The sequence below is a fragment of the Electrona antarctica genome, assembly GCF_951216825.1.
Source record: "Electrona antarctica genome assembly, chromosome: 23".
NCBI lineage: Eukaryota > Metazoa > Chordata > Actinopteri > Myctophiformes > Myctophidae > Electrona > Electrona antarctica.
The window spans coordinates 27,983,182-28,004,689 of record NC_136804.1 but is presented as its reverse complement, the minus strand read 5'-3'; the positions used below and the strand labels follow the sequence as shown (position 1 = coordinate 28,004,689).

Below are 21,508 nucleotides of genomic sequence, written 5' to 3'. Positions count from 1 at the left end.
CAAGTGCTACACGCAGTTTACCTCGTAGTGCAGAACCACTAGGTTCCCCCTCAAAGTCTTCGATTCGTCTTGTCGAGTTTAAACACCACTGGGTGATACTGCAGTGAGTGACAAACAATGGATATCAAATTGAGTTGCTGCCGATGAAACATAAAATACAGTACTTCCCTCACAGGTTGGAGATAGAAACCAATGAGTTCAGTATTTGAATTCAGTGGAACCCCCCCACACGCACACGCACACGCACACGCACACACACACACACACACACACACATATGGGCGTAGTCACATGAGTGAAGGTGTAGACAACTATAAATCTCTATCTAGGGAAAAGGGATGGTCACATGATGTCATGTTGCTGAGGCGACTCACAAAGGGCCACTTAGCAGCCTTCAGTGCTAATTTCACATGACAGAGACTTAGCAAGAAAGAATTAGCATTTAAAATGAAAAAAAACATAATGAACGCACATACGCATACATGTGCGAGTGCGTGCGCACATACAAACAGTGATTGTTGTGCAAATGGGCACACACCCAATGTATCTAATTAAAGCACGAAATCCAAGAAAGTACAAATGTGACTAAATTTGACTGAGGGACTGCCATTGGATTTTTTTGAATTTTCGTTTTTTCATGTCATGTGAAAGCAGGGAATCATAGCTTCAAATTGACATATTGGTTGTTCAGTTTGACCCACCAGTTTTGGAGAAATGGCTTATAGAGTAATGTCTTGCAGAAAACAGCAAGTTGAGAAAACAGGCATGAAAGGTTCACTTCTGTGGTCTCTAACATTACACCTAGCTACATGTTTAAGCATTTATTTCATATTTACATGTCGATTTCAGCTCTGACACTTATTTCAGATATGTTCTAGTATATGAAGAGTCTGCCTGTGCTATAAACTCATTTCTCCACTGGTGAAAAGCTGGAATTTGCGCGATGGCAGTCTCTCAGTCAAATCTGGTCACAAATGAGCTCAAAGCAGTGGAAATGTTTATTTTAGAATGGCACGTTCTTGAAATATCTATGTCCTTTTATTTTCTTTCTCCAGGACGAACGGCGTCAAAATATGGGAGGGAGACCAGGAGGCTTGGCACCAATGGTGTCGTTCTCTGCGTATAGCTTAATCAACTTCACTCAGTCCAGGGCCAAAGCAAATCATCTGCCCCCTCTCCAACGTGCCCTGTACGACCTTCAACACAGCTCTCTGACCTCTGCTTCCAGTCGTCCCGGGTCAACGCTGAGTGGAGTCAACACAAACCGTCTGGTTTGAAGGTGGAACGGCCTTGTTTTAATGCTCTCTCTCTCTCCGTCTGTCTCTCTCTCTCTCCTTTCCATTCACACACCCGGACGCACACGAACACTCGAGGAGTCCTCCTGACAGGGTACTATATGGACCATGACTGGACCTTTATTATCAGGCTGGGAGGGACGAGGATACTACTCTGAAAGATGAGATTCCAACACCCGTTCCTAGAGCGGTGAGGAGGAGCATTGTTCTGGCCCTGGTACCGTTTTCATGGGAACATGACAACAGAGGCACCCGTCCAGACACAAAAGGAACACAACGAGAAAGAACAGTGAATGAAAGACAGCATTGATCCGACTGCAACCGCGCTAATGTGGTGATGCTCACCCCCGTGAAGAGGGGATGGGAGCAACATTGATTTCTGCCAGACGAACAATTCACAAACGGCCCGTACTTTCCTTTCACTGGGGGGTGAACTACGATGGAGGAGTCCTGTTCTTTTTATCGTGCATCTCACTGACGGCTTTTGAGCATCCGTCAAACATTTACACATCGACTGGATGATGCAAAGTTGCGTGGATTATACTATGGTGGGATGCTAAGATGACGTCCCTCATGGCTAACTCGAGTCCTGCAGAGCTGGAAGCGACACTGATACGAGGGAGGGGTGAGTTGAGAGACTAGATAGCCCGGGCTACAACATCGACCAATCACTTGACAGAAAGCAACAACAGTATTAGAATGACAAGTTGAAATATATGAAATAAGTCTTGAGGTGTGGTTGCTTCAACAGTTGTATAGCTATTACCATAGTAAAACAATATGAACACAATATATGCCCAAGACGTCCACAGACCTCCTGACCTAGCTGATGCACCCCCCACATGGAAATATAAATTGCATAAGCGCTAGACATATATTTCCTTTTTATCCACATATATGAACCTGAATATGGCATAATATGTGCTGCATAGGCTAATTACTTGCCATATATTGGCATAATATGTTAATATATTCAAAAAAAAAAACATAGCACCACCATTAGACTTTTCATGTTGCGCACCCCCTAGAAGGCGCTCGCGCACCACAAGGGGTGCACGCACCAGTTTGGGAACCACTGGAAAGGCCTACAATAACGGTAGACCAAAATATATTAACTTCACATTCACAATGGCTAGTTTAAAGGAGAATTCCATGCTAGAAGGCTTTCTTACCTTTCTTACCTTTCTTTGTAGTCGTTACGTCCCCACCAAAGAGGTCCAGGTGTTTTTTTGTGCAAAAACTCCTCTTATTGGCTATTGGCCCATTCAATTCAATGCAATTCATTTAGGGCTTATGGTACGGGAAATAGCCAATAAGGAGCTTTTGCACAAAATAACACCTGGACCTCTTTGGTGGGGACGTAACAACTACAAAGAAAGGTAAGAAAGCCTTTTAGTATGGAATTCTCCTTTAAGTGTGGCTAACTTTTCTTTTCTTTTTTTTTTTACAATACTCAACAGCAGAAGTAAATTTCGTATCAACATTTATAACTGATTCCCATTGATTAAGAGATGCACATGATGCAGGTACAATAAAGGGTCCAGCTCAGAAGTCAGATAAACTCAGCAATAGTTTATAGTTGCCCACCTGTTCCAATAGTAAGTAGCCTTGCCGAGCCATGAGGCCCATAGGGGCAGGAGCCTATCTCCTGCTTCTGTAGCGTGAGGCAGCTTGATGTACAAGTACACCCCCTGGACATGACGCTAGTATGTCGCAGGGACTTACCCCCAATCCAACCCTTGATGCTGAGTGTCAAGCAGGGAGGCACTGGGTCCCATTTTTAGAGTCTTTTGTATGACCCGGCCGGGGATCGAACCCCGACCTCCCAGTCTCAGGGCGGACACTCTAACCACAAGCCCACTGAGCTGACCTGTTCCAATCCCTCATGATTTATGGTCATTTGTTTGTCTGCCGTTGAGTCAGTTGTGAGCTGCATTCACAGCGGACGGATAACAAATATCCGATTAAGTTTGAATCACAGCAAATGTGTTGGTGTTTTTCAGCCATATCATGAATGTGGAATGTGTCTTGGCTAGTTCAGATGGTGACTGCACACACTTAAAGGGGAATTTCTCCCTAAACCTTTTATTACAAAAGTAAGTTGATAATTATGTATATTGACCAAAAAAAAAGTTAAAAAAAAAATATATATATATATATATATATAGGGGAGCTGGGGCTGCAGCTGGAGATGAAGCTGGGGCTGGAGGGGTCTAACGCTAGAACTCCTATTCAATTGTGCAGTTGGTTTTTGTTTTTTGTTCACATCTGTTCTAGATGATGTGACAGCAACACTCCATGCATTGTTGACACTGCACTCTTCCTGGTCTACGTGAGCTGATGTTAGACCCCCCCAGGAGCAGCCCCAGCTCCAGCCCCCCTATATCTTTATTTATTTTTTAATAAAATGTTTTGGTCAATATACATAATTATCAACTTACTTTTGTAAAAAAAAGGTTTAGGGAGAAATTCCCCTTTAAAGATGGGGTGCCATAGTTTTGTGCTTGTGCTGTTTTGTATGAGTCTATGGAGTAAACATTACTCTAATAGACCCCCAGGTAATATTCAAATGTGTCTTCCCTGTGTATTTTGGGTTTTTTTGCCAGGTGAAACCTGAAACCTGAAAGCCTTTTAGTCAAAAGGCCCAATCAAAATACAGCACTTTAGTGACACACTAAAATCAGACCCTTATTATCATACAACAGCAGCTGTGGGCGCGGCTTAAGTTCAGGTGGGTGGTACTAAGGTGAAAACGAGGCATATGTAATGCCCTGTCAGGTGAAAAGAAGCGACTTGTACTCCTCATGCATTGAAGGAAGTAGGAGGTCAGTCCGTTGCTCTCCCCAGGTTGGCAGAGGGAGTGTATTACACATTACATTAGACAATTGACACTGGGTGAAAAATGGGTTACAAAAATTGTGGGAAACTTTAGAGAAGAAAAAAAATCACACCCATGTGAACCGAGTGGTGCAACTCCCCCCCTTGCACCCCCCCCCCCCTCTCTCTCATTAGCAGGCAACAGTGCAGCACTATCTCTCTGGCACGACAGCGCCCCTACTGGTACTCATGAGTCACACATGAGTCACCCACAAACATAGGTTAACACATAGTCACACACATAGGTAAACGTCACACACATAGGTTAACACGGACATTGCTGTTCCTTGGAGTGGTTGCACCACTCAAAAAACAGTGTGGTAGTAGGGGGAAAAAAAGGAAAAACAGGCAGACTACCATGTTCCTTCTACTGTTCTGAAACTGTTCTGAAACACCTGGAATTGGGAGCTGCTTCCTTTTCACCTGACAGCAGGGAGGATCATTTGTTATGGCTTACCGGTTTCCCGCAAACACGGCCAATATAGTTAAAAATGCTTGATTGGGGCCGAGATGAGATGAGATTAAATTTATGTACAGTACAAGTACAGCACAGCGAAAAGTATGTTCGCATCCCCCCAAAGTGCAAACATGTCAGTAAGGAGGAGGATACATTAATTACAGTAGAGATGCACGTGAACTCAGAATGCCATCTCCAGCTTTAAAAGACGTAGGAGGAGATGCGCTCCGAAATGTAGGAGGAAAGAAAATATCAGAACAACAGAACAGTAAATCTGTAGCAATCACACTAGTACTCAAGCTATAATATGGTCCACTGTATGGTCCACTAAAAGGACCACTGTTTTACACAACATAACATAATAATAATAAAGTAAGTTACGTTAAATCTATCTTTGAGAGGAAAAAACAGTGGTATTATTTTCTTATTGATATAGTTTATTATGGACAACTTCACGGTTTTTAAGGTAATTGAAATCACATTCAATGTGAAACTACTCATCAAAAGGTCTTTGGTATTGTTGCGTTGGTACTGTGGTGTCTCGAGACAAAGTATCTTAGGGAAGAAAGATTTCCATCTGTATATATCACATCACTGACTTTAACAAACATGTTTTTGCTGCACTTGTGCAAATGGCTGTCTGTTCCTCTTGGGTCCCTGCAGGATAATGACCACAGGATTCACTATGACCAACATGTCGGTCCTTGACATGGCTGAAGCCTTTGATCTCGACGTGAGCACCTCAGAAGCGGTCTACCCCCTCGGCTTCCAGGTAGGGTTGAGGCTCGGTATACACACATCTGATGTTCAAAAATAGCAGATGTACAAGCTCACGGCGCATCACACGCTGTGAGCTCTTGTACCTGTATATCAGCTATTTTTGAGAACCACTGTTCTAAACAACTCTAAATCCTAACAGTTTTCAGAAAAAACGTATGGTCACAGTCAATACTAAAGTGATGCGAGTCAGGCATTGCAAAAAAACATGTACAGTGAAGCTAAAGGGAAGCCAAAAAAATGGCCATTCTACAAGCTCACAAAAGCAATTTGCTCGTGTAGGAAGGCCCCGTAATAATAACAGGTCTGTCTGTGCAGTATCTGTTTATACCTGCCTCTTTATGCGTGAATGTGTGCATCAAATAGAACCACCTCTGGGAGCAAGGCGATCAATCAATCTGCACAACTAGGTCATTCCTGGTGGAGTGAAAACGAAAGCATTATTTGCACGTATCTATAGGTGAAATAAGTCTCGCTGTTTCCCTTTGGGCAGAAGAGACATAGGCCATTGCTACACTAGTTTACATGCCCCATATGCAGCCGGTTTGTCAATGTCATCCACATTTTTCCAGTGCAGTTTGTTCACAAACGGCCCACATTTTCCATGAACATGATGGAGGACCTGCCATTATCAGACCATGTCTTGTTTAATCATCACTAAGGCGGCCTGGGCCGTGGCTCAGCGGTCGAGGCACCTTGGCCGGTAGTCCGAGTCTGGCAGTGTGCCGCGGGTTCGACTCCCGATCCTGACGGCCTTTACTCCACGTCACTCCCCCATCTCTCTCCCCCATTTCCTCCCCCATTTCCTGTGCCTACTGTCTGTCTCTCTATAAAAAAAAGCAGCAAAAAATAATAATAATAATAATAATAATCAATAAGGCTATGAAGCCAGACAGAATTTTCCGTTGGACATTTTGATACGACACAGAAAGCTCTTCCTTTGATAGAGCAACTGTCAACAACACCTGACCTATACCCACAATGCTGTGTAAGACCCGCGTGTCAGTTATACTGATCGTACAATTTCATCTGTGGCACTAAATGCTCTGACCAACCCGGCCGCTGTCATCCTGTGCATTAGGTTTCAATGACATGTTTTCTGCTGCTGGAGATCGTTCTGGGCCTGAGCTCCAACCTCACGGTCCTGGTGCTCTACTGCATGAAACAGAACCTCATCAGCTCCTCGTCAAACATCGTCACCATGAACCTGCATGTGCTGGATGTGCTGGTGAGTCTCAAACACAAACCATGCGAATGAAGTCGTTTTATGACAATGGTCGCGCTCTGACAATAGCAGATCTACAAGCTCACAATCCAGCTTGTAGAGAGCTTGTAGATTTAGCTATTTTCAGCATGCAACCAAGTGTAAAATCAGGCATCACAACGACATCAAGGCCCGCCAAAATAAATTTTAGTCTAAGATCTTGTGATATTTAGTCGAGTAAAACTAGACAAAAACTTTTCAGATGAATGAAATCTGACTAAAACTAAATGGATTTTTATTCAAAGACTGTGACTAAAACAGAACCAAAATGTGGCGTCTAATCAGTGACCAGTGTTGATCTAATCAACACTGGTCTCAACACAAACTCTCCTTCAATGTCAGGAGAGCGGTTTCTTTAATCGGTGCTTCGCCTACCTACCGCTCACCCTCCACCACATCAAAATGTCATTATAAGATTGCTAGCATTCCCTAGGTAACCGTTAGCTGCAAGCTACGAATTTCCCTTAATGCAACACATACTGGCCTTGCTCAAATGTATTTTAGAAACAAAACACCCACAACACTACAGCAGCTCTTCATAGCAATAGTCATCGTGGTATGCGTTGTCTTGCCGTGTCATTTGCTCCAAATTGTTTAACTTGAAGAGACACTATTACATCCATAAGAAATGCATTCATAGCAACACAGTGACTCCGCATTAAACATGGACGTTATCAATTCAATGGGGCCGTTTTTTCCGATAAACAATGTATCACAAATGTATTGTTTGTTTCCGTAGAAATAAGTGCCATCAGGTCCCACAACAAAGTAGGTGTCTGTGAACACAGAAGAAGGCATGCCTATAATATTTATATATGGTCTATCTATGTGTCTATGACCATGTTAATGTGTTTTTCAGTTGAATGTTGCTGGATATCTATATTATAAACAAAAAAGTATTCTAAAAATTCCCCTGTCTCTATGTTTGGACTTTTCTCAATGTCCATGACGCATTTCACAGGCAAGTAGTGGCCAAATTGCTTTTTTTGCTGTAAACAGTGAACAAGGAAAAATTCTACAAAACCAGGACCTGTTAAATCATGAACCCCAGCAGTCATTATAGGAGACAATTCTGCCCAAAAAACAATAGGCCAACGTTCAGCAAAAATATTCACTAGAAGATACATTGTGAGCTTGTAGATCTCCTTTCGCTGTTTGACGTACAATGAAGTGCATGATAGGGTTGAAGTGGTCAAATAGAGCAGTGGTTCTCAAAGTGGAGTCAAGCATCCAGGGAACCTCGGGGTTCCTTGAGGCGGTTCCAGATGGACCTTTATTAAGGTCTGCAACACTGAAAGTGTACACATGGAACCAAATGGACCCATATGGGTCCAGAGTTATAGGCATTCTTGAAATTAAAGTTTGAGAACCAGTGCCATAGCCATCTGAAGATGAGCTGAAGCATTCTGGTTTTGAAGGGTGTGCGCCTTAAATGATCTCTGTCTTTCTCCAGATATGCGCGTCCTGTATCCCCCTGACGGCTGTGGTGGTGCTACTCCCCCTGGAGGGAGACACAGCCATGGTTTGCTGTTTCCACGAAGCCTGCGTCTCCTTCGCCAGCGTAGCGACCGCCGCCAACGTCCTCGCCATCACCTTGGACCGGTATGACATCTCGGTGCGACCGGCCAACCGCGTGCTGACTATGAGCCGCGCTGTGGCCCTCCTGGGGTCCATCTGGGCACTGTCCTTCCTCTGCTTCCTGGTCCCGTTCATGGAAGTGGGCTTTTTCAGCCATTCGGGCTCAAACCTGGGCAACCAGACTACGGTGATGACCGTGGCTCACACCAACGAGTATTACACAGAGCTGGGCCTGTATTACCACCTCCTAGCCCAGATTCCTATATTCTTTTTCACGGTGGTGGTTATGCTAGTGACTTACTACAAGATCCTCCAGGCGCTCAACATCCGCATCGGAACGCGCTTCCAGCACAACCCTCCCAAGAAGAAGCCACGCAACAAGAAGACCATCTCTTTGACCTCCGCCACGCAGGTGGAGTCGACGGACGCGTCGCAGAGCAGCACGGGGGTCCGGGGAGGAGGCGCTCCTCTGGGCATGCGGACGTCCGTGTCCGTCATCATCGCCCTGAGGAGAGCCGTGAAGCGGCACCGGGAGAGGCGGGAGAGACAGAAGCGAGTCTTCCGGATGTCTCTCCTCATCATCTCCACGTTCCTCCTGTGCTGGACTCCCATAACGGTGCTCAACACCGTCATCCTCAGCACCGGCCCCAGTGACTTCACGGTGCGGCTCCGCCTGGGCTTCCTGGTGATGGCGTACGGGACCACCATCTTCCACCCGCTGCTCTACGCCTTCACACGGCAGAAGTTCCAGAAGGTGCTGAAGAGCAAGATGAAGAAGCGCGTGGTGTCCGTCGTGGAGGCCGACCCCACGCCAAACAACGTGGTCATTCACAACTCGTGGATCGACCCCAAGAGAAACAACAAGAAGGTCACCTTCGAAGACACGGAGGCCAGACAGAAATGTCTTTCCTCGGAAGATGTGGAATGAAATGGGAACTTAAACGAATTGTAGAGCAAAACATTTGACACTGGTAATGCTGAGGAGGAATATCTTTTTAAGGATTATGTTTTGGAATACAATAATTGTGCAGTAAAAGAAAAAAGTAGTAATACATGGAATAAAGGAAGTAATATTGGAGAAACATTTTACAAGAAATAACCTTCAAGTCCAAAGCTATATACGGTACTAGATGAACCCTCTGATACCGCAGATGTGGTACGATGATGGATATTGACAGCCATTGGTGCTGCTTCAGAGAAAAGGAGGCTATTGGAGTAAAGCGGCAAGGATAAAAGCGTTCTAAATGCCAGCACAGACAAAAGCAGGGGCTCGCAACTCACTTTAGAATGAAGGCTAAATGCCAGCACCCCACATGAAAAAGGCTGCTGAGAATTACACGTGTAAGGAATTCAATTACCACTTTTGAGACAGACTGAGCTCATTTCTACAGTATTTACAGTTAGTTAGAAACAGCGTAGTGTACAAAGAGGTTTCATAGCGACATGGCGAGGAGGTAATTTAATGCTATTTATTGTGGATGTTGTGGAGTGACGTCAGGGACAATTCAGCAATGAAAGCTGTATCAAAAGTGTTGTGCATGTCAGGTTTATTTTTGTCGTATTAATTTGGGACAAACGTGTATAAGTCCTGTACAGTCATAGAACACATTGATAGTATTTGTCCCCTTTTGTAATAAACAACTAAAAAAACGTACCGCACGTGTCACTATCCATCTGCTTTCCAACAGTTCATCAAACAAATTTAATTAAATCATCTATTAATAATCTATCCTTACTTTGAGGATGTTATCATAGGCGCAAGGTTTCAAAAAAGGTCCCCAAAATAAATAAAAAATACTGAAAGCTTGTAGATCTGTTATTTTCAGTAATTCTGCACAACAGCGTTGTGTGACAAAGAATGAAATAACGCGTGAGTGTAGTGCGGCACGATTCTTGCTCAAACGTGAATCTCGATTTGAGATCACTCTCACATGATTCAATTTTTTTACCATGAAAATATTTATTGTCTTTTGTCTGTAGTTGCTAATCAATTCAATGTTATAGACATAGACCCCCTGCCTCTCTCTCTCTCTCTCTCTCTCTCTCTCTCTGTAATTACTGAGTGGTGCAACTCCCCTCTCACCCTGCCTCTCTCTCTCTCTCTCTCTCTCTCTGTAATTAGCACTAGGCAACAGTGCAACACTATCTCTCTCTCTCTCTGTTTCTGGCACAACAGCGCCACTTTTGCCCCTACTGGTACTCATAGCCACACACATAGGTTAACACGGACATTGCTGTTCCTTGGAGTGGTTGCACCATTCAAAAATAAAACACATTTATCGATTATTCCACTAATGGAAAAGTTATCGCCAGAATAATCACTTAGAAGATAATGGATAGTTGCAGGCCCTATATTTCCAAGCCCTTGGTGTCTGTCAGTAGGGTCGGGTACACACAGGCGCTGGATGCATCGGGTGGACAAAACCACCACATGTGAAATGGAGTTAAACCATTTCATCTCCCCAGGGAGGCCCTCTCCATCCCAATCCATTCATTGAAGAAAGGAGGGGTAGACGGCCTAACCAATACATTTTGTAATCAAGGAATATACCAGACCAGACTCAGTGCTGGAAATGTCACATGGAACAGTCTGTTTAGATTTCAGTTTGCCAGACAAACCGTTAGTATTCCAGCCAGCAAGTTGTTGCAGTCAGTCAGTCAATATGAGCTTGATAAGGTTTTAAAGCAGGCAGAGTATCACAGGGGAACAGAGGGGAATAGAGGGGAGTAGTTTTTCCTACTGCGCATTACATTTATCGGAGAAGCGCAATTAATTACAAAACCTTTCCTGTTTTGTCATCCGTGACTCAATATCTAGTAGAAGACTGTTAACACATTGAGAGCCCACGCAATACTGCCCAAAATCACTTTCACCTAGAAAATCCATTCACATTTTTTATAATTCAGCTGACTGTGGAGACACATGCTGGAACTTTTTACTTTGAAATGTTGTATAGTTTCTGAGTTATTTAATTTAAACGCCAAATGCATTCTCAATGGCGAAAACACAAACTTTGGCACCACGTGTTAAAAAAAAAAAAAAAAAAAGTGTTTTGATTTTTCTGATTTTTTTTAATAAAAAATAAATAAATAAAATATATATTTTTTTATTTTTTTTTGGAAGACGTCCACAGACGTCTTGGGCTATGCACGTGCGGTAATACCCAGGACGTCCACAGACGTTTTGGGCACAAAATGTGTTAATAGTCAGACAAGGTCTGATAACAGACTCCGACTCAGTGCATAGTCTTGTTGCACTGTTCAAAATCATGGGATTCAAATGTGATTGCGTTAAAAACGATGAAAGAACATTTGATGATTGCGTTAAAAACTATGAAAGAACATTTGACGTTTGACCAAGAAGTTTACAAACTGTGTACAGCGCAAACTATACAAGTAAAAAGGATGAGCAAAAGAAACACGTCTTGTCACTAATGGCTCTCACTTTGGAATTAAAATGTTCTTGAGGACATTTTAAATCACAGTTTAGATTTCTGTATCAGTGGCTGAACATGTACACACACACACACACACACACACACACACACACTATTGCAGTCGTTTTCAAAGTGCGGTATGGTGGACCCTGAGGGGTCCTTGTGGGGGTTCCAGAGGGTCTCCAACTAAATGAATTATTACAACATCAGAATCAGTTGTTTAACCCATTAAGAAGTTCAGTAGTTTTTTTTGTTTTTGTTTTTTTTATGTAAAAAACATGTTGTGAGATTGTATATCTTTAATAGCCAACGCTAAAATCTAAAATGACACAGATGCTTATCCCGGTTAACACATTTAATCGCGTTGACCTGATTAAATTAATTAATTCCATTTAATTAATTAATTAATTTCACGCAATGTGCAGGGGGCTTTTGACGAGTAGGCTCGTCTTGAGGCGTTTGATATCGCTATAAGATTGCCTCGCTATTTTCCATTTTTTTAACTGCTCCGGTTGCTAGGGCCCCGCCCACACCATTTCTAGATGACCCAACCACATTAGCGTCTGATTTAGCCGCAGCATTTGCATGTTTTCTTCTTGGAAACTACGGCGCTATCCGTGATCAGTCTTTTCTGATTATCCGGTGAGCGCGATGGGAACTTTGCCGTTTTCAAGAGCAAGCATGGACCTCATTTTAGCTTGCTAGCATTGATGCTATGCTTTAGCATCTAAGATGGCACCCCAAACCAGACTCAAATCACAATGGAATTGCTTCTCGTCACGTGGCCATAACACCACCGCCATACCACTTTTGTCCAGCAGGCGGCACTCATTGTGTTAATGGGTTCACTTTAACCCTATAAACAAAGGCTATTTTAAAATAGCCGATGTTGCAAGCTCACAATGCAACATTTTAATTTTCAAATAAAGTCTTGGGGGGGGGGGGAAGAGAGAAATTGTGCATATTTTAAAATCATTTTAACAACACAAGCTTGTATGGGTTTCCCTGGGCACAATATCTTTTCAGATGGGGGTCCGCCGCCAAAGACATTGAAACGTTTTTACAACCACTGGACTACTGAACCCATCAGTGTTGATTTTGTCGACTAAAACTAAGACGAAAAATGTTCGTCGACTACCTTTTTCGTCTGTCCTTTATCGTCAATAAATAAACTAAAATAGAAATTTGCTGCCAAAAACAACACTGGAACCCATCCATGTCTCTACTCCTACCAGTGAAATCATAGTTGGCATTGTGGCTGTCAAGCCTCTGGCACAGCAGGTGAAACCCCACTGTATCACCTACAGCAGGGGTGCCCGCACTTCTTTGGCTTGAGAGATACTTTCAAAATGACCAGCGTAACAAGGTCTACCCAGCCAAGAAATATTATATCATTGCTGAAAATAGTTTAAAAAAATGTACCTGAAGGGGCTTTGGAATAGCGGCCCTGTTACATAAGACAAACGCACTTGGAATGGGAAATAGAGGGCGGAAATGGAACTGGTACGGTTTTGTTTTGTCTAATTTTGTAATGCTATACTGACGTTTGTGCTCAACACTCAAAGTATTGCATTGTGGGTTTGAGCTGACAGGCCGTATTTTAGGTTAATCAATGAAGTCACCTTAAAGGGACACTTCACCCTTTTTGAGAACAAATATATGTTAATGACGTTTAGAAGCTTTAGAACACTTTTCTGGGGGTCTTTATGTGTGTAATATGTGGTTTTAGATATTTTAGATTGTAGTAGTGAGCCCGGTGTCTCTGATGTCATGGACACTGGGCTCACTTCCTTCCTGGACTACATGCTGTCTCAGTAAGACAGCCCTCTCCCTATCCACAAGGAGGAGCAGTGCACCCAAGAATTATGGGAATTGTAGTCCAGGAAGGAAGTGAGCCCAGTGTCCATGACATCAGAGACACCGGGGTCACTGCTACAATCTAAAATATCTAAAACCACATATTACACACATAAAGACCCCAGGAAAGTGTTCTAAAGCTTCTAAACGTCATTAATATATATCTTTTTGCAAAAAGGGTGAAGTGTCCCTTTAATTCAAGTGGCAGATGCCCTTTTTTCCGTTTTTAATTATATATTTTCTAGGGCCATGTCATGTGATCTACCTGCAAAGACTTTGTGATCTACTGGTAGATCATGTCTACCTTTTGGGCACCCCTGACCTACAGCATGAGAGGTGATAGAGCTGGACAACTCTAAGAACCCTGACCCAATGGCGTGCGTGCGTGCGTGCGTGCGTGCGTGCGTGCGTGCGTGCGTGCGTGCGTGCGTGCGTGCGTGCGTGCGTGCGTGCGTGCGTGCGTGCGTGCGTCTCTCACTGAAGGAGTGGAAGAGCAAGTGTGGGTTTGTCATGTGCAGGCGTGGGAGTGTGTTTGTGTGCGTGCATGTTCCCCCATGTCGTGTGCGTGTGCGTGCGTGCGTGCGTGCGTGCGCGTGCGTGCGTGCGTGTGTGTGTGTGTGTGTGTGTGTTTGTGTGTGTGTGTGTGTTATGGGAAGTGGTCACGGACTAGTTGCCCTACGCTGCTGAAAGCACTTGCCCTTCTGAATTGGCTGTGCCACACTTAATGCCTTGTGATAACCAGTGTTGCCAGATTTTAGGAGAGAAACAAGCGGCCAGGTCTATGGGGACAAGCCCTAAATAAGCTACCAGTTTTACCACTAGTAGGCTACATAGACTATTTGAAAATTATATTTCCAAATAAATTGTAAATTTGTATGGGGGTACATGTTACCAAATACTTTCAGATGGTGTTGTGGGAGTCCTGGAAGGAATCCCAAAAAGAAACAATTACCAATATTTACAAGCAACATTACCGAAGTCGCTTATAATAAGCACACTTGGCAACACTGGCGATAACCAAGGCCGCTAATACCACATAGACAACTGTTGGTGGGCCGTGCCGTGTTGCCACGTCCGCTCATTATAAGCAACGAAGTTGATTGCAGATAGTGGTAGTTGCGGGTTGCTTTTGTTTCTAACGTGTATTTGCTTATTTGGGCTTCCTTCCTAAACGTTGTTGAAATCAGTGGCTCCCAAATGTTTGTCAAGGACCTTCACAAATTATATGGATTTTGTTATATGTACAGTATAAAAACAATGTTGCATGATTTTTTTTAAATAACAGATCTCCAAGCTCTCCCCACATTGTGAGTGTATATAGATCAGCTATTTCCATATAGCCAGCATTTGCTTTTGCAGACTGTGCACGTGTGTGTGTGTGTGTGTGTGTGTGTGTGTGTGTGTGTGTGTGTGTGTGTGTGTGTGTGTGTGAGTGTTCATTCATTTGGGATTGTTTTTTGTAGATCTGGTTGCGTGATTCCCTCGCAAAATCTGGCAACACTGGCCCGTGCATCACCATCACTTTCCATGTGCTGACAACACAAGGTCACGGTGTCCTCAACAGGGTGGCTGGGTGGTGACCCTCGCACGCGCACGCACGCACGCACACACGCACACACGCACACACACACATCCCAAATGAATATTGTGATGGATGTGCGGATGAGTATATGTACAGTATATGTGTGTGAAATTGGAAATAGTGAGGGATGGCGCTGCCGTGCGACAGGAGAAATGAACAAACAGCGGGTGGGGAATGATTGAGTTTCAAAAAGGTACTGTTGGCCTCCGTGAAGAGGAGCTGATAGGGAAAGGAAGATAGTCTACTTGCCAGCCCATAGAGCCCCATTGTGAACCCGGATATATGTTGAGTACACCAAGGTTTTATGTTAGAAATGTTGAGTATGGGTCGCCAGCATGTAGAAAGTAACTGCCGGATGTTAGCATCCGGCAGTTACTTTGCATAGGTTGAGCAATTTTCATAATTGGCATAATTGTGACCATACCATTAACAACCTATAGAAGGCAAAAGAAATTCTAAATTACATCATGCTTTATGTTGTACATGTGACGTGTCAAACTAAGGGGTTTTCATGATGCTGAATCCATTCCAAGCATTAGTTTTGCAAAAAGAAAAACACTCATTGGGCTAAAAACACCATAGCCATAGCCCAAATGTGCTGACATAATCACATTTGTGATGACGGCCATGGCCGTTTTAGCCCAATGAGTGTTTTTTGTGCAAAACTAATGCTTGGAATGGATTCAGCATCATGAAAACCCCCTAGTTTGATGTCACATGCTACATAAAAGCATGATGAAATTTAGATTTTATTTTAGTTAATGGTACGGTCACATATTATGCCAATTATGAAAATTGCTCAACATAATGCAAGTTAGCATCCGGCAGTTTCTACATGCTGGGGACCCATACTCAACATTTCTAACATAAAACCTTGGTGTACTCAACATGTCCGGGTTCACATTCTGGCAAGTGGACTAAAAGGTGAACGCTCGCTCACTGCAACGAACAAATGCTTTGACTCATGCACTGGAGAACTCATGAATGTACGTGCGTGCAAATACAGTACAAATCCTACCCTTAATACAGGGCCATACAGACAAATCCCAAAGCTTATGCGTGCGTGCGTGCGTGCGTGCGTGCGTGCGTGCGTGCGTCTTGTAAATGCCATACATGAGATAGCTACCACCAGGTATCTTGTCATGCAGCAGCTCTTTAATATTGTTAAAAGCGTATGTGCATAAAGGGTTTAGTGTGCTCCACCACAGCCTGTCGACATGCTCAAAAGGTTCCCAGTTCCATCGAGGGCTCTCCCAGAGTTGGCGTTGAAGTGTTCTTGTGCACGTGCGAATACAGTACAAATCCTACCCTTAATACAGGGCCATACAGACAAATCCCAAAGCTTATTCCTTACTCATGGCAGGGTGGAAATGCCTCGGACTGAGACCTCGGACCTCATAGGCAGCCGCATCACAGTCTGAAACATACTCAGGCCCGGCTTAATATGCACAGGCTGCAGGCTGCAGCCCGGGGCACCAAGCTCTGTGGAGCATCAAACGCCTGGCCAAGAATAAACAGAGAGGCCGGACTAAACAGGCCAGAGCATCCCCCGAGGTGAGGTCAGCGGTATGAGATAGTGGAACTGCTTACCCAGTTCGTTGAGGCTCTGAGCTGCCTTGGTGATCTCCCTGCTGCCACCCTGGAGCTGGCCTTGGAGCCTCTTGCTGAGGTACAAGATACGAATGATCCTCCGAAGAAGGTCGCACGCCACCTGGGACGGGCAGAGGAACATTGTAGACCAGTCAGTAGTGGTTCCCCACCTTTTCTGAATCAGGGCTCGCTTGAAAATCACTTGAGTGTTCGCGTCCCACACGTCTTACCTGACCACATTATTGGTATCGCAAAGAAAACTCTCTGGGTTTTAAATACATATATATAAAAACAATACAGTGAACCTGCAATAGCCTTGCTGCCCACAGGTTGAAAACCACATCGTTGCTCCCCACCCCAACTCCATTTTTGAGGTAGCAAAAAAAAAATCTTCATTTTCTGAAAAATTTACATTTTGAGTTAGGTGGTTTCTTCCCGACAGCAGAGATATATTTTGTGACCATTTATTCTGTTCAGATACATATACTGGTAGTACAGGGCGCTCACATCAAAACCAATACCACACCTTTGACCACTTCAATTCAAGTGCAATTCAAACATTTCGGGAAACAGCCGAGCTTGTAGGTCATCTATTTTTATTTTTGCCTGTCTGTCATGCTGGGATTTGAGGACTGGTGCTGCCTGTGTAAGCATTCTAAGCAACAACAACACTGCCCTTCTTAACACTGCACTGTCACTGTGCTCATGAGGCAGGCTTTTAAACAAGATAGGATAGAAGTGAGTATCTGTGGGTGCTTTTTGATGTGATTCAATTTGGAATAAATAAAATCTGGCACATGCCAGATACAATGCTGCAACGCAGTGTCTGACCTCCACAAACCATGCACTTACCATGCAGAAAATAGCAGATATGCAAGCTCATACGCGGCGGGATACGCTGTGTTGTGAGCTTGTAGGTTGGCTATTTTGGCTATTTGTTTGTGCGACACTGTTGTACGACTAAGTATTAAATAGGTTTTAAGTGGATAATCGTACGAATTGATTTAGTCGGTTATAAAATAAATTATTTGCACCAAGTCATTGATATATACAAGATTCACCAAGATTAATCCGGCCCGTGGTCCCGTGTCAAATACGCCAACCTTACACGTGGTAGGTCAGTCTGGGTCCAAAGAAGAGTGTCTGCTAGATAACAAAATTATAAAATGTTAATTGGCTCTTATAAAACATAATGTCATACCTAATTATAGCTAGAAGTACTTCTAGTGGCTTCAGCTGGTTGAATCATAACGGACGTGATAAGGACATGTGCCAGCTCCTACTAACCGTAACAAAATAACCTTGTGGAAGGCTTAATCTTAATGTAATACGATTACGCAACAGAATTATCTAGAATGACTTGAAATCCAATAATGACGGCAGATTTGTCTATCCCTGTTTTTCCACAAAGGGTATATTTAGATGGAAGTAATTAAAACTAGCAACCTCAACGCTGTGAGAGATAAAAATCACACCCGTGTGAACTGAGTGGTGCAAATCCCCCCCCCCCCCCACCCCCTCTTTCTCTCTCTCTCTCTCTCTCTCTCTCATTAGCAGGCAACAGTGCATCTCTCTGTCTCTGTTTCTGCCACAACAGCGCCCCTACTGGTACTCATGAGTCACACATGAGTCACACACATTAACACGAGTCACATAGGTTAACACGAGTCACATAGGTAGGTGAACACGGACATTGCTGTTCCTTGGAGTGGTTGCACCACTCAATCGCCCTTTCGGGCGATAACGGGCGATTGGGCGATGTGTCGGCCGATGCTCGTACTGTTAGGAGTCGGGACAAAAGAGATGTTACAAATTCTTCATGGGGGCTCGAGCCCCGCAGCCCCCACAGAGATGACGTCACTGGTTGTTGGCTGTCTGTTTGCTACTCTGTTTTAACCACTTAAACCCTCTAGACCAGGGGTTCCCAAAAGGTAGATCGTGATCTACCAGTAGATCACAAGGGCTGTGCAGGTAGACACCACATTACATGCCCCTAAATGTTGCCACTTGAATTAAGGTGACTTGATTGACATTTAGAAGGGCCTGTCAGCTCAAACCCACAATGTATTACTTTGTTTTCAAGATTGTTGTGCACAAACGTCATTAGCATTACAAAGTTATATACTGTGGAGTAAGGAAACAGCAAGACAGGAGACCTTGGGTGCGTCGAGGTAGTTTACTCACTTTCCACATACAAAATATTACAGTACACACTGTCGGTAGAAAGAAAAACCCTACCAATTCCATTTTCCTTCTATTTCCCATTCCAAGTGTGTTTGTCTTATGTCTTACTGTAGCCTATGTAACGCCAGCGCCGCCGGGAGCCGTGGGGGTGAAGGTGGTTTCGTCAGATAACGTTTTTTTCTCAACTGATTCTTGTAGCTTGGGGTCACCTCTTAAGAATTCAAGAGGGTGTTGCCCAGTGATATCCCTTGGGCATTTTTAGTTATTAACCCCTTAAAGCAGGGGTTAAGCACTAGTGGTACTTGAGCCCCCCTCTGGTGGTACTCTGAGGAGTCGCCCAAAAAAGGAGAAAAAAGACAAAAGTGGAATGAAATATTTATTTATATTAATAAAGGTAGTTCTTCTGACCAAGCAATTGGTCCATCCCTTATTATTTCCTTATTTGGTGTTCTTCCTGAAACCATAGACCTTGTCGCTTTTGTGACTCTTCTGGCAAGACGCCTTATTCTGATCCACTGGAAAAGAAACATACCCTCCCTCATATTCACGTTGGATCTCTGATATCTCTGTATAGGCCTACTGATTGTATTGGAGTTTTTTTTTCTTCTTGCGTGTATGTGTGTTGTTAGTTTTTTGTATTTGTTAAAAAATCTAATAAACAGAACGTTAAAATAAAACAGTTGTGCGTCAGAGCAGCAGTAAAATTGGCTCAGGAATGGAACAAAAACAAAACAATTGAAAGAATAAATTGCATTTTCTTCTGAAATGAGCAAGACAGCACAACTAGCCATCAATAGAAGAATAGAGAACTGATTAATCCCATTACAACTATTATCAGTTGTGGGTCAGAGCAGCAGCAAAATTGGCTTAGGAATGGAACAAAAACAAAACAATTTGCATGTCTTAATGACTGTTGGTAGGGCGTTCCACATTTTGGTGGCATAGGAGCGAAAAGAATTGAGTCCCTTGTTTGTGCCGAATCTGGGTTGTACATGGTTCGTTGCACTCCCTCTGGTGTTGTGGGTGTGGACTTCGTTAACATTAAGGAAGTATCTAGACAGGTACATGGGTATCTTGGTGGTGTATCGAATCTTGTGGACCAGACCCATTGCAAGATGCTGTACTCTGTCGTCGACCCTAAGCCATTCCAGCCTGTCAAAGTGGGCAGGGGTGAGGTGGGTTCGGGGGGTGAGGCCAAGTAGGAGCCTGACCAGTTTGTTTTGGGAAGTCTGGAGCCTAGTTTTAAGGGCCTTTGCGGTGCTGTGGTACCAGGAGGTGCATGCATAGTCAAAGAAACCTTGTACGAGGGCTCCTGTTAAGGTCTTCAAGGTGTTTTTGTTGACAAGTGAGGAGATCCTGTAAAGGAATCTTGTTCTTTGGTTGACTTTTTTGATTACGTTGGTGGCCATTTTATCACCGGAAAGATTAGCCTCCAGGATGGAACCTAGGTAGGTAATTTCATCTTTACGTGTGATAACATTGTCACCCACTCTAACCAAGAAGCCATTTGCCTTGCTGAGATTACTACATTAATACAATACAAATATTTCATACAGCTTAATTTAAAAAAATCTGAACTATCCCTTTAAGGCAGGGGGTTTCAACCTTTTTATACCAAGTATCACCACAGAAAATATCTGGCACTCCAAGTACCACCATAATAACTGATGTTAAAATACAGGAGCGTAGACCGTCACCTGCCCCATCTACGCAATCTTATCTATTATTAACACAGGAGGTAAATGTAATTTATTGTTTTGTTTTTGTTCCATTCCTAAGCCAATTGTGCTGCTGCTCTGACCCACATCAGTTCTTAATCAGTTCTCTATTCTTCTATTGATGGCTAGTTGTGCTGTCTTGCTCATTTCAGAAGAAAATGCAATTTATTCTTTCAATTGTTTTGTTTTTGTTCCATTCCTGAGCCAATTGTACTGCTGCTCTGACGCACAACTGTTTGTTTTTAACGTTCTGTTTATTAGATTTTTTAACAAAAAAACAACAACACACATACACGCAAGAAGAAAAACAACTCCAATACAATCAGTAGGCCTATACAGAGCTATCAGAGATCCAACGTGAATATGAGGGAGGGTATGTTTCTTTTCCAGTGCATTGTGCATCTCCACATTCATAAACACTGTAGAAAGCTAATTTGATGCATTTAGACCAAGTATATTGCATGAAATACCATAAAACTCTATTTTGGGTGGATTCTTTGTGTTTTTCGGGCATTAAGGGGTTAATAACTAAAAATGCCCAAGGGATATCACTGGGCACCCTCTTGAATTCTTAAGAGGTGACCCCAAGCTACAAGAATCAGTTGAAAAAAAAAACTTTCTGACGAAACCACGTTCAGGAATAAAGAATGTTACTCAAATAGCTAATAGCAGAGGATGAAAAACAACCAGTGAAAAATGAACGCAAAACATGACAAATGGAGACCTGTGGAGACGACATAAGCATTTAGCGCAACACAACCTGAACGTGTCCTGCGCATAACGCATCGGGAACATGAATTTGACGACGTGCGCGTGTGTGCGTGCATCTCGCACCTCTATGCAATGAGTCTATGCAGAGCTTAATTGGTTTGACCTTGTCTTCCAAACAGGA

General features: G+C 43.4%; 2 protein-coding genes across 4 annotated transcripts in view; one reads left to right on the top strand and one right to left on the bottom strand.

Annotated features, from left to right (window-relative positions):
• Positions 1-21,508, bottom strand: part of cog5 (component of oligomeric golgi complex 5) — a 119,675-nt gene that overhangs the window by 84,362 nt on the left and 13,805 nt on the right. For all 3 annotated transcript variants that reach the window (XM_079494829.1, XM_079494830.1, XM_079494831.1), the window contains exon 6: positions 16,715-16,835. In XM_079494829.1, the coding sequence (XP_079350955.1) occupies positions 16,715-16,835 (121 nt within the window). The remainder of the gene's footprint in view (positions 1-16,714; positions 16,836-21,508) is intronic.
• Positions 5,297-9,176, top strand: gpr22a (G protein-coupled receptor 22a; the record flags this gene model as incomplete). The annotated part of the gene is made up of 3 exons (XM_079494059.1): positions 5,297-5,401; positions 6,488-6,634; positions 8,124-9,176. 3 exons carry the CDS (start codon positions 5,297-5,299, stop codon positions 9,174-9,176), a joined length of 1,305 nt encoding a protein of 434 aa, XP_079350185.1.